This window comes from Rhizomucor pusillus, assembly GCF_041956525.1.
Source record: "Rhizomucor pusillus strain CBS 183.67 unplaced genomic scaffold VTP01scaffold_4, whole genome shotgun sequence".
NCBI lineage: Eukaryota > Fungi > Mucoromycota > Mucoromycetes > Mucorales > Lichtheimiaceae > Rhizomucor > Rhizomucor pusillus.
In genome coordinates, this window is record NW_027192146.1 from 438,880 (window position 1) to 451,054 (window position 12,175).

Consider the following 12,175-nt stretch of genomic DNA (forward strand, 5'->3'; position numbering starts at 1 on the left):
TGCCTTTATTATTTCTGTTTTGCAAGATATTCTGCTGCTGTTTCCACGGTGAATTCTTGACCTAGTTGATGCAATGCTGCTTCTTTGAGTGCGCCAGAATCCATGTCCAAATGTTCGTAAATGACAAAGGCAGATACATGACTCGTTGGGTCCACAATGCTTTTCCCAAACTGTGCAAAAATATTGCAGATATGCTGTATAGGCAAATCTCCAGATGTGCATGTCACGTGGAATGCATAGCCCGTGGCATCAATCACCTCGGGATTGACAAAATCAAAGCACTCGAAGCCGGTGCGCACCATGGCTGCCTTGTTGATAAATCTGGAAACAAGGGCAGTAGGTTGTCCATTTTCATCCATGATTGGGTATCGTATTGATCCATAATTGTAAACATCTGATTGTTCATCATTGTCACTATTATCCTCCAACCACCTTGGATCATCCCCCTGCTCGTCGTCAGAAATATCCCATCCACCTTGGTTCCCTCGTGTTTTCTTTTCATCAGTCTCTTGTTTCTGCTGCTGCTGCGTTTCCTCTTCGGCTGGTGGTGGTTGCGGAGGATTTGCTAGCGATTCTATACAAATAACAATGAGTCTTGAATTACTCAATTCACGATTCGGTGGATATTACCTAGATACGAATGCAGCTTGAGAAAGACAAGCCCAGTGACATAGGCATCATATCCTGCTTCGTGCTCCTTATCATTTAAATATCGAGGGAATTCCATGTGCATATCTGATTGATATAGAAGTGGGCGAAAGAACAAGTACAGATGGAGATGATAAAGATGCTAAGCCATGCAGTAATTTCGAATAGTTTAAGCCATTGCACCATACCGACACGCGGGTTTTTGAATATCTCACGGTTGGTTTCAAAGCGCAGGATATCGAGCGACGTGGTCGTACCAATGAGCGGCTAGATAGTTGAAAGTTTTGGAATATTGCAAATTGTGCGTAAACCGATGCAGCACTTACCCGAAGCTCAGCTGCTGATGCACACATGTATTTTGTGTCCACCATGCTATAGATTCAAATGAGCAAAAATAACGTCGTTGATGTATCAGCGTCACTTACTAGGGAAAAATCGAGTGTGTGAGCTTTTTGAATTCTTGAACAGTATCTGGCAATGGCTGGACAAACTGTGCTACAAGGTGACAAATATCCAGAAGCATATTGTGACCGACGACGAGTTTGCGAGATTCTGAGAGCATATCAATAACCTTGCGAAATCCTACGGCGCCTTCGCAATCTTTCTTCAAGTAGTCTATAAATCGTCTGCACGCGCACCCAGACCAAAGTCTCATTTCGGTACCTTGACTTTGCGTTCTTTTTCCTGTGCTCTCTTTTTCAGCTGCTTCTCGTCAAATTGCGTGACTCTAATAAACCCTGCCCGTCCATCTGCTGTAAGGCCTTGGAAACTAGTAGAATCAGTGGCACCGTCTAATCCCTGATTCTTTGGCGACATACTTGTTGCGCACATGCTGGTAAATGAGTCGCCGTTGGTAGCTGTTTCGCGTCGTGATATTGACGCCGTCGGCATCATTGGTCGATTTGGGATCCTTTATCCATTTTTCTATGCGATCAATGGCATCCTGCAGAAACTCCTTTTCCTTTTCGTCCACATGAATGTCAGGCATGTCATCGTTTAATCGTCGAAGCGCATCAGCAACGTAGGCTTCCTCTTCTGCTTTTGTCAGGTAGGGGATGCCTTGGTAGATCCACTGTAGCAAGATGAATATCCAAACATAAATATCTTGCTCAATTACTAGTTGCGGACATTTTACCTTGTTGAAATCGAAGGACTGCTTGGATAGGAAATCAAACGCCTGCGCCTGCGTCATGAATATGCGATCTGGCTGGATCTTGCCTGTCATGCTGGTCGGAAAAATGTAAAAGTTGAAGGGTTTCGCGAGGAAGCGACCGGAAGGCTCATCCCACTTGAATGTACATAGTCCAAACTGAATAATAATAAATCGTTCCGTTGCCTCCTTATACTCGGCATAGCGATTACTGAGCGTGTCTATGCGCTTGCTTCTTCCAGTTCGATGCAATCCCGAGAGTTCCGTATCGATCGATACAAAATCACACTCGTTAATCGCCTCTTGCACCTGAGGCAGCAATGACAGAAATTGCTGCCGCGGTATTTCCATGGAAAAAGAGTTGCGCGTCAAGTCGGACCTCACGGGGAAAAAGGTTCGCTGCATGCACGCCAGGACCAAACACTTATTCCCTTTTAGCTCTCTTTTGCATAACTGTTGCAATGACTACCCGAGTATTGTTTGCATTGCGCTCAGCAGCCTTCAAGTCACTGCAAACTGCTTCTCACGGACGTATTGTGACGTCTCCGAGATCAGCCTCTAGACTTTTACCTTTTTGCAGCTCGGCAGGCCCGACGCGAGAACAACTGCAGAAACGATTCTCAAGCACCCAGCGCTCTCAGTTCAAGTCTTGCTGGCAATGTCATGCCAACGCGGCAGTTGAAGCTGTAGTTTGCCCGGAATGTGGCCGCATTCAGCCTGCAGTAGCAGACGTCAACTTGTATGCACTCGTCAAAGCCGGTACTGGCAAACACAAGGACATGCCTACGTTTGACGTTGACCTGAAATCACTGCGCTTTAATTTTTTGAAGCTTCAGCAGCAAGCGCATCCAGACAGCTTTTCGCAAGCCAGCAAGACTGAGCACGAGTATGCACAGATGCAGTCTTCGATTCTCAACAAGGCATATCACACGCTCCGGGATCCACTGGCGAGAGCCCAATATTTGCTTAGCATGCGTGGAAAGCAGGTGGACGAGTCAGAATCGCTGCACGACCCGGAACTCTTGATGGAAATTATGGAGTTTCGCGAAGAGCTAGAAGAGGCCCAGACGGAAGAACAAGTCCACGAACTCAAGCAGAGAAACGACGAAAAGTACAATGAGACTGTCCAGCACCTGTCCAGTGCATTTGCCAATGATGATTTGGATCAGGCCAAGGAATACATGATTCAATTGCAGTACTGGGATAACATTCGCAGAGCTATCGTCGACTGGGCGCCGGGAAAACGTATTGAAATTAAGCATTAATAATGATAGAAGATCTGTAAATACATGCAAAAGAAGCTTGTGCATAAATATAATGAATAAAGTTTTGAATTGATCAGGTTGTCAATACATATATTTCAAGAACTTCTTTCGATATCATTACGATCGCTCAAATAATCCAGATAGAATGCCCGTGAAGAAAGTATATCTGCGCAAAGATGTGTACATTTGGAAATTTTGCCAAGGATATCAATGTGAAGCTTTGATTTGTATTGACTGCAGAGAAGAAACTTATTGAAAATATTCTGCAACAAAGAAAACTGAAAACTAGATAGCAAGAAAAGAAAGGCTTGACTCGAAAAAGATCATTTACGTCGCTGACGTTTTGCAACTGATGAAGGACCAGCTTTAGTGCGATTGATCGGAGGAAGGTGCCAAAGCTTTTTGCGCCTATCATACACTGTTTCTGGCAATACTGCGTCAAAGTAAGGCTTGATTTTTCTACAACATGCTTGTCAGTTGGAAACTCGACCCCTCGTTTTGTTGCACGACGCTGAAAGAATACCACATGTATGGTGACTTACAAAAAGTTTTGCTCGGCTAGCAACTTGGTCCATATTTCCTTCTCAAAATTCGTCACTGTGGCATCTTTGCGTAACAGTTCATTCATCAAATCGTTCAAGGTTGGGTATTGCGTGGACTTGACATCGGCTGATAGTGTTATGGAGTTCTCCGAGCAGTATCGGCGCAGAAACAATTGCGGTATGCGTCCGCTGTTGAAGGGACTTGAGGATGTCCATTCGGCGTGTATAACGGGTCTCAATTGGTAACCGGCTGCGGCGACAGTGTTCTTGAAGCAAACGAACATTGATTCGCGGTTTTTCCCCAGCATCCAAGCGCCAGTGATAATGACTGGGTCCTTCCTGGAAGGCAAGCAAGCACCGTTTGCGTCCTTGATGACCTGTTTGCCAGTCGTCAGTACACGTGCTCATTACAAAGTTTCGGCAACGGACTTACTACATCATGCTCGGTGACCTTGGGATCAAAATCTAAGTACGTCTTGAGTCCTTGGAGCTCTGTGGGTAATAGTATTGAACTTTAGCTGTCTTTTCTTGGTGCTCCACCTTTATCCGCATAGCTATTTTTTGGTTTTTTTGAATGAATATGGGCGTCATAAAAAACAGCTCAATGGCATGCTGTTCATCGGTAATTTTGCCGCGCATAATCTTCCGAGAGAAAACGGCTTTTGCTTCTTTAACTTTGGTTCTATCGAGCATCCAGTCTTGGCCTTCCATCTTCAGTGCTTTTCCAATACGTAGCAAGTAATCTGTCTCTGCTGGTTCAAATCTCCAACGGGCACACAGGTTTCGAGCTGCATCCTTCGCATTGCGGACGTGAGGATTTCTGCGCCCTCTTGCAGGGCAAGGAACCACTGTATCCAGCTTTTCCTGTCATTTTGGAAAGAGGGTATTTTGTGAAATGCCGACAGGGGAGCCAGCAGGAGATCTTGGCATTGCTTTTTGCGTTCTCGTGACATTGGCAATCCTTTTGCGTAACCATAGTTCCGCAACGCGGTCTCTCCAGAGTTCTTCGACCGGTCTTCTTGATTCTGGTACCACTCTTCATAGTTGTCCGAGCGCAGCGTCTTGAACCGTCTGCCTGTTTCGAGTATATGCATTAGTTTCCGCTTTAACTATACATCAGATAAATTTCTTACCTCGGTTTATTAGTGTACGCCATTCGGCGGCAGTGTACTTGGCTTCTGCAAGCCTCGCCTTCAGGTCCGTACCTTGCTCGCGTTGCAGCAGCAAGACAGCAAAGTCCTTGGTGCCTGGTGTCGGAGTCTCTGATGTTTCTACTAGCTGCTGCAGGCAGCATTCCAACAGCAACAAGAAACGGGCCCAAAGCAGAAAGTCCAGACGCATAATAAGTGGACTTGCCGGCCTGTAGCTGACGTAACCCGGATGCAGCATTGGGACACAAACAGACCAGCCAAACTCCAGCTACGTGCCTAGGGGAGTCTCTTCGTCGCCAAACGTGATATCCGTGTTGACAATGATAAGCTCTCCAATGCTATCGGCATAGTCTGCGAGGGTAAGACCGTTCCTAGAAAGGAGAGCAATTAAAAGTTGTTGCAAGATCACTGCTACGGTTACAATGCATCGAACTTACAGAGACCGAAAGTTTGCAAAGGCGGCTGCCGCCGGATCATAACCGAGCGTAACAATGATGAGCATTCGCAAGATGAAGGCAATGTTGGCAGCGTTACGCCATCTGCATACCAAGTGCTCTAGCAATCCGGCAAATAATAACCCAGAGATCTTGCAGTCAGCAGTGGAATGTCGCGACCGAGGATCTGCTCTAGATGTCTTAGAACCGCTTGACCAGCACGACATCCAGCAAAATAGCCACGTTGCTGATAAAAATCTTGACTAGTGATGTCTTTTCCAATGATTGAGATGGGAAGACAGTGCTGTCGCATGAGTGCAGCTGTGGACAAGACCTGATTTGCAAGGAATGCCGATAGTCGTTATTGTAGCGTTGACTTGTTCGTATTCCTGCCCCCGACGCTCGAGCGTCCCATCGGCCAGGAACGCACCGATGACGCGGCACCTGTAGTAGCGATCGTCGTATGCACAGGAATGCAAAGCAAACTGTAGCAATTCACTCCAACGGTCCTCATAGGCTTGACCAGGATACTTGGCCAAATACGTCTCAAGATCGATATCCGTTTGTATTTGTCTTTCTGATATTCTATCGCTGACAAGCTCAACGAGTTGCTTTCGCGCATCATCCGAAACGTTGTCGTTGCTGGAGGTAGACGATACAGGGACTGTGGAGAGCATGAGTCAAACGTAAGGTTACGGAAAGCAAGCTTAATGTTCGAACCCTTTTAAATAATTTTTTTGGCTATTGCGTTCATTGATTCATTGATCCATTGTGCCATTGCCACTGTCAAGCATAAAAAGTCATCATAAAGAGAAGTAAAATAGGTGATAAGACATATCACACTCGAGATGACATTGTTCATATATTATTAGTCCTCACCAAGCCGTTTCTGCAAGGCGATCACAGTATGGTTTGCTACCATTTGAAATCTTGGGTCTGTGCACGTTTATATCCAGCATTACAACATCGCTGTCGTGATATATGCCATTTTGGGTACAAGAAACAATGGATCATTGCATGACGGACTCAAACTTACAAAGGCAGGCTGTGATAACAACAGCAATAGGTAAATCTCGAGATGGCAACTTTGTAACTGGATCTGCATTGATTGTATAAGCATCACAGTGTAGCTTTCTTTCCTTTATTGGAACTGCAATGGAACATGGACAATGATTCAAAAAAATTGCTTTTTCGAGCTCAAGTGACAAACAGAAGCAAAACAAGCGACTATCGCAAGAACCTGAAAGTATAATATCAGTCACTCAATAATAACTCAAGTTTCGTACCACTGTAAAAGTCAATTGTGATTTGCAGCACTTGGAGTACACCACGTTATTCTTGCTTTCACCAAGATCCTAAATGTGCTGGGGGTCAGTTGCACTCTATTACACAGTAGAACAAGGACCACAGGAATTACAAACAATGGTTTTTGTGGTTTTCACATTGTGAACCCTAACGAAGATTAGGTTGCCGTTCAATTCGCATGTTGATATATGTGCCTGCATGCTATTTAGTTTGATGAATGCCAAGCATTTTCTCGATTTTCGGTTCGCATCTTTGCAAAACTAGTCAGACAATGAGTGTTTTATGCATCATGTAATCTATGCTACACCATGTTTAAAATATCCAGTGATGATGATCGTACGCAGCTAGTCAAAGAGGGATTGTTTGCAATGCAACCTTTTCCATCCTGGCACAATTCCGGGTACAGGTCAAAAGTACTTTTGCTCTGAGGACTCTACTCCAGATAAATCTAATCCACAAAACCTACCCTGTTCCAACATGTGAACAGAGCCAGTCTCTATACATTACTACCGGCATCGTATGCTCGACGCTTTTTGGCTACAAAGCGACCGGTTATGTTCTGCCTTTCCCAGATCATTTGCTTCAGATACTTACGATCGCGTAGGACACTGTATGCTGCAGAAATTTTTTGAAACTTTGCAGTAGCCTGTTTCTTTTCCTCTGGATCAGAGTACCGATCTGGGTGATATTTTAAGGCCAATCTGACACACAAAGGTCGTCAACAGCCATTCATTTTGCAAATACTTCTTTTTGCTGTTTTCCATTTTCCTTGTCCCCTTTCCTCTCGCTCTTTCTTGTACCCACCCACGAAATGCTGATTGAATATCAGCGATTGTCGCATCTGGATGCACACCGAGCGTTTGATAATATCCTCGCGAATCGCCGACGGTACCGTGGTCCGTTGCTGTGGATTGTGATCGGCGGCGTTCAGAGTGCTGCGTTTTCCATGTGTGATACCGTTGCTGCTTCTCGTATGCATCATAAGCCCTTACAAAGTCTGCATCCCAGCTACGAGAATCGTGAGCTGCCTGGCTAATTTCTCGCCTTCTAATAGCGTCACGAACTGTCCCAATTGAACGCACCGAACCATAGTTAGGACTAGTTGGAAAGCCATCATGATAAATGAGTACAACAATGGGCGATACTTGTGACAAGATATGGAATGCGTTGCAGACTCTGTAGATATAGAACCTTCGTAAAATAGCTGCATTGAGATGGCAAAACTTTTTTTTTCATGCAAAGGAATAACACAATTCCGTTCTTTCGCAGACATTGTAAAAATCCAAGTGCGGGCCGTTGGTTCAAAGTACCAATAGTTCCAGTGAATGTCACATTTAAACAACGTGTATGCAACCACCAGTGTGCAGTGGATATGCGTTTCTATCTTTTCGAATCTCATTATTCTATGTATGCTCATTGTAGGAAGCGGCGCTAACTACTCGGTAAGAAATTGCAGTGAGGAAGTTCCAAAGTACCTCGAACTGTCGTTTCAATGTCGGGTGTATCGTTTGCATTATACTATCAGCAGAAAACGTATAACTGCTATCGTTGTTGTGGTATAAAAATAGTGATTCCAATTATCCTTGTTAGCTTTTGATCATTTGCCTATATCAATTGCTGTACATGTTTTCAGATCATCAACAGAAAGATACAACAAAGAGTGCTCGTCGACATAGCTTTTTAACTGTGAAAGGGAAGACAAATATATCCAGAATATATACTTTTGTCCAAATCATAAATGAGACTAACAAGTTTTTAAAACCGGAAAGATTCCATCGACTATGCCGACGGTCAATTAGGCGTGAACAACCGCGACACATCTGTGCGTGCTGTGATATGTAAATAAAGATCAAACAATGGAAAGCAGCAATAAATTGGTGAGATCCGATTAAAATTCAGCCTGTCAGACACGACACGTGCTTCATATCAATTCCTCAAAATATTGGAGTAAATCAGGCCCAATTTTCTTCGTGCATACTAGAGGTCAATAGTATAAATTACAGTGATCATATTACCATTACTCACGTTACCTTCTTTACCTTTCTAGATGTTACGGATGAAATTTGCTTGAATCAAAGCGTTTCAAACGTTAATAGTCATTTGTTTCCTATTTGATTTTCTTGCAACGCAAAATGAGAAAGTTATTGCAATAGTTAATTAATGTATGAATCAGGGCAAAAAGGAAAAGCAGTTTGTCGTAGGCTGACTTTGGTTCCTTCCCTTTCTGGCTGCCTCGCCGTTCTTTTGGCACTTTACCGTTTTAGCATGGATATCCTTCGCACTTGTATACTTATATATTCATAGCCATCCCAATATGATCATAAAACCGAAGCATAGAAAATATAAATACTCGAGAATAATAGAAGAATAAAGGACAACTTTCTGCCTGCTAACTTTTCTTGTATTCGTGGTCCATTCCCTTGTCTCTCTGTGTGGGTTCGTAACGCAAATCAGGAAGCGTTACGACAAGGTTAACATGGGTAAATATAAGGGGAAAAAAAGGGTCTTTGGACATGGAAAAGTACAAATAGAAATCAAAACAAAAATCGGAATCCTCGAACTCCGAGAATTTCGAACGAGCTCCATGTGGGGGTCGAACCCACAACCTTCTGCTTAGAAGGCAGACGCGCTATCCATTGCGCCAATGGAGCCTTGGAGTTGTTCGTTAGCAGCAAACAAACACTTTGTCGTTATTACAAATCCATTTTTTCCCTTTAATTTCCCAATTTTACATAAGAAAAAATATCTACACGGCAGACGCTCAACTATCCATTGCGCAACAAGCACTGTCGCGCTTGCTTCTGCAATGCAAGACAAGTTGAAAGAGAGACAAGAAACTCCCAAATCGTAAAAATACCAACTTCAGATTGTCCTCTCCGAATTAGCAACATAAGAAGAGCAAGAAAGTTTGGTAGTACTATGTCCGACGTACGCTGGCATAGAATCAGAAGCATGGAAGAATCAAGAAGTACGAATCGAAATACAATTAGATCTACATTAAGGATCGGCAAGCTGTTCGTATTAATTCGTATCCGTTTGTGTCACGAAAAGAAACGAAAAGACAAAGGAAGCATTCTTCTATACATCAGTTTCATTGGCTTAAATGGCAATGTAGAAGGGCAACAGATTCTTGACTGGTAACGAGCAATGTACATTGTTATGCTCTGCAAGCATCTCCGCAGCAGACATTAAGAATAATTAATGGAAAACTAACAGTTATTGTAGAACAAAACAAAGTCTTATGGCCTCCGACGCATCAAGCTGAATTTTATACTATACAATGAAGCGAATTCTCCCGAACAGAAATCATGAAGCTCGTGTCAATTTGTTTTAAAGTACAGTGCTGGATCCACAAGACTTTACTCATTTATCATAACTATGGATCGGTGCGTTTAATTGGGACAGTACAATTCCAGGTGCAGGTCAAAAGTACTTGTGCTCTGGGGACTCTACTCCAGATAAATCTAATCCACAAAACCTACCCTGTTCCAACATGTGAACAGAGCCAGTCTCTATACATTACTACCGGCATCGTATGCTCGACGCTTTTTGGCTACAAAGCGACCGGTTATGTTCTGCCTTTCCCAGATCATTTGCTTCAGATACTTACGATCGCGTAGGACACTGTATGCTGCAGAAACTTTTTGAAACTTTGCAGTAGCCTGTTTCTTTTCCTCTGGATCAGAGTACCGATCTGGGTGATATTTTAAGGCCAATCTGACACACAAAGGTCGTCAGCAGCCATTCATTTTGCAAATACTTCTTTTCGCTGTTTTCCATTTTCCTTGTCCCCTTTCCTCTCGCTCTTTCTTGTACCCACCCACGAAATGCTGATTGAATATCAGCGATTGTCGCATCTGGATGCACACCGAGCGTTTGATAATATCCTCGCGAATCGCCGACGGTACCGTGGTCCGTTGCTGTGGATTGTGATCGGCGGCGTTCAGAGTGCTGCGTTTTCCATGTGTGATACCGTTGCTGCTCCTCGTATGCATCATAAGCCCTTACAAAGTCTGCATCCCAGCTACGAGAATCGTGAGCTGCCTGGCTAATTTCTCGCCTTCTAATAGCATCGCGAACTTGAAGTGCCAAGAGTGGATAGCAATATGCCAGCATTGACGTGACCAGAGTCGGCAGGACAATACCAATCTAAATGGACCACCGGCACGTGTCAGAAACTAGAGTTGTATTCATGCACATGTAGTTGCTTTACCCAGAATGATCCACTGAGACCTCCCCATCCTATACCACCGGTCATGGTCATGATAGAAGCCATGCTGAGGGCTGACGCTGCTGCAACACGATTCCAATTGTAAATGTGCATACCTCCCACGCTCAGATCGTATCCGTTCACAAAAGTGCGCAGCTTTCTTCCCAGGTACTCGACAGTGTAGACAAACGCTGGATAATACACTGGAGAAATTTGTACATCATGCAGATCAAGTTCAACCTTCACAAAGCGAGTTTGATCTGCGCTGTAAACACGTCTGAGCATCTCATCGGCATAGTATTCCTCCGTTGATGTCATGTAGGTTTTTGCAAATCGAAGTGCCGTTGAGGCATACATCGTATACGGATCGACTTTGCGGTTTACGTTCCGGTACGCTGCGTTCAAATCTGGATACTGTGGTCGATCCAGTAAATCACAGATGAATTTTACAGCCTGGCGCAAACTTTGGGCGCTCCTAATCTTATTGACGAATCCGCGGCGGTACTTGTGTGATGCATAGACATGCAACCCCACATGCTCTGTTGGATAGTAATCTCTGCTCCAAGTATGTTGTTCAGGCACCCATGCCTAGATGGATAAAGAAACAGAAACACTCAGTATATATATGCACGTCTCTGGCATATTGATTTCCAACACTTACCCACACCGTTTCTTGGCGTACTTGATTTCTCTTTGTGGATGCATCGTAATGGCTACGATAGCTCGTTCGTCCCTTTGTGGATCTGTTAGGCAACTTTTGCTCTGTACTTCCGGCATGATATATGTGTAAATAGGCTTACCACTTGAGCCTGCACGAGCCTAACATTGACGCGTGCAGATACAATCCAAAATGGCAAAAATATTTCCTCTGGCGGACCGCTGTGTTGCGTGCGTGCTGTAAAGAAGCCTTTGCCGTGAAAGTCTTCAAAGGTCTAAAGTCAAACCTTTAGAAAATTGTGCTTGTCACACCATGTAGTTGCACCGACCTTGTCTGCCGCCTTGACATGCTGCGTGAATGGTATCGCTCTAACTTTGGCCATGGGAGGTCCACTATCGCTCGAGTGAATCGTGCGCGCCAATCTTTTTACAGTTGCCTTGCAATTCCATTGTATGCAAAGATTGCCGTAGCGGGTAACGCCACGGCGAGATTGGCACAGCCAAGCGATCTGACACGCTTTCATGACAACCTTGGTGTTCATCCTGGGACCCTCAACTCCGACGGACGACCGCTGCAGGAAAGAATCGTAGACGTACGTAAGCAGTTGTATGCCCAAGAGTGACTACTATCTATCTGTCCGAAGCAAATCCCTCGCAAGAATTCACCAAAGAAGGCACACTGCTGATTGTCTATCTTTGTCCTGAAGGAAAGATTCCATGACTTTAGGGATTATGAGTACAATGAGAAAAAGACATGCTTGGCTTACATAGCGTCTGTCTAATCCACTGTGCAGTTTGAATTCGTAAATAAAA

General features: G+C 44.2%; 5 protein-coding genes and 1 non-coding gene across 6 annotated transcripts; 1 reads left to right on the forward strand and 5 right to left on the reverse strand.

The window, feature by feature from the left end:
- Positions 1-8: 8 nt before the first annotated feature.
- On the reverse strand, positions 9-2,149 carry VTP01DRAFT_7477 (uncharacterized protein; the record flags this gene model as incomplete). Its single annotated transcript, XM_069386493.1, has 8 exons — positions 9-574; positions 631-735; positions 837-915; positions 975-1,020; positions 1,074-1,252; positions 1,312-1,417; positions 1,467-1,720; positions 1,784-2,149. The coding sequence occupies 8 exons, from the start codon at positions 2,147-2,149 to the stop codon at positions 9-11; spliced, it is 1,701 nt and encodes a 566-aa protein (XP_069241943.1).
- A 110-nt stretch (positions 2,150-2,259) lies between these two features.
- On the forward strand, positions 2,260-3,063 carry VTP01DRAFT_7478 (uncharacterized protein; the record flags this gene model as incomplete). Its single annotated transcript, XM_069386494.1, has 1 exon — positions 2,260-3,063. One exon carries the CDS (start codon positions 2,260-2,262, stop codon positions 3,061-3,063), a length of 804 nt encoding a protein of 267 aa, XP_069241944.1.
- A 323-nt stretch (positions 3,064-3,386) lies between these two features.
- On the reverse strand, positions 3,387-4,244 carry VTP01DRAFT_7479 (uncharacterized protein; the record flags this gene model as incomplete). Its single annotated transcript, XM_069386495.1, has 4 exons — positions 3,387-3,522; positions 3,606-3,982; positions 4,039-4,056; positions 4,119-4,244. 4 exons carry the CDS (start codon positions 4,242-4,244, stop codon positions 3,387-3,389), a joined length of 657 nt encoding a protein of 218 aa, XP_069241945.1.
- A 1,209-nt stretch (positions 4,245-5,453) lies between these two features.
- VTP01DRAFT_7480 (uncharacterized protein) lies at positions 5,454-7,585 on the reverse strand (the record flags this gene model as incomplete). The annotated part of the gene is made up of 5 exons (XM_069386497.1): positions 5,454-5,854; positions 6,227-6,289; positions 7,090-7,196; positions 7,300-7,503; positions 7,578-7,585. The coding sequence occupies 5 exons, from the start codon at positions 7,583-7,585 to the stop codon at positions 5,454-5,456; spliced, it is 783 nt and encodes a 260-aa protein (XP_069241946.1).
- A 1,488-nt stretch (positions 7,586-9,073) lies between these two features.
- Positions 9,074-9,146, reverse strand: VTP01DRAFT_t30. The gene has a single exon. It is a non-coding gene; the product is annotated as a tRNA-Arg (tRNA).
- Positions 9,147-10,007: 861 nt separating this feature from the next.
- VTP01DRAFT_7481 (uncharacterized protein) lies at positions 10,008-11,904 on the reverse strand (the record flags this gene model as incomplete). The annotated part of the gene is made up of 7 exons (XM_069386498.1): positions 10,008-10,048; positions 10,106-10,212; positions 10,316-10,644; positions 10,709-11,293; positions 11,367-11,438; positions 11,506-11,637; positions 11,692-11,904. The coding sequence occupies 7 exons, from the start codon at positions 11,902-11,904 to the stop codon at positions 10,008-10,010; spliced, it is 1,479 nt and encodes a 492-aa protein (XP_069241947.1).
- Between the last annotated feature and the right edge of the window lie 271 nt (positions 11,905-12,175).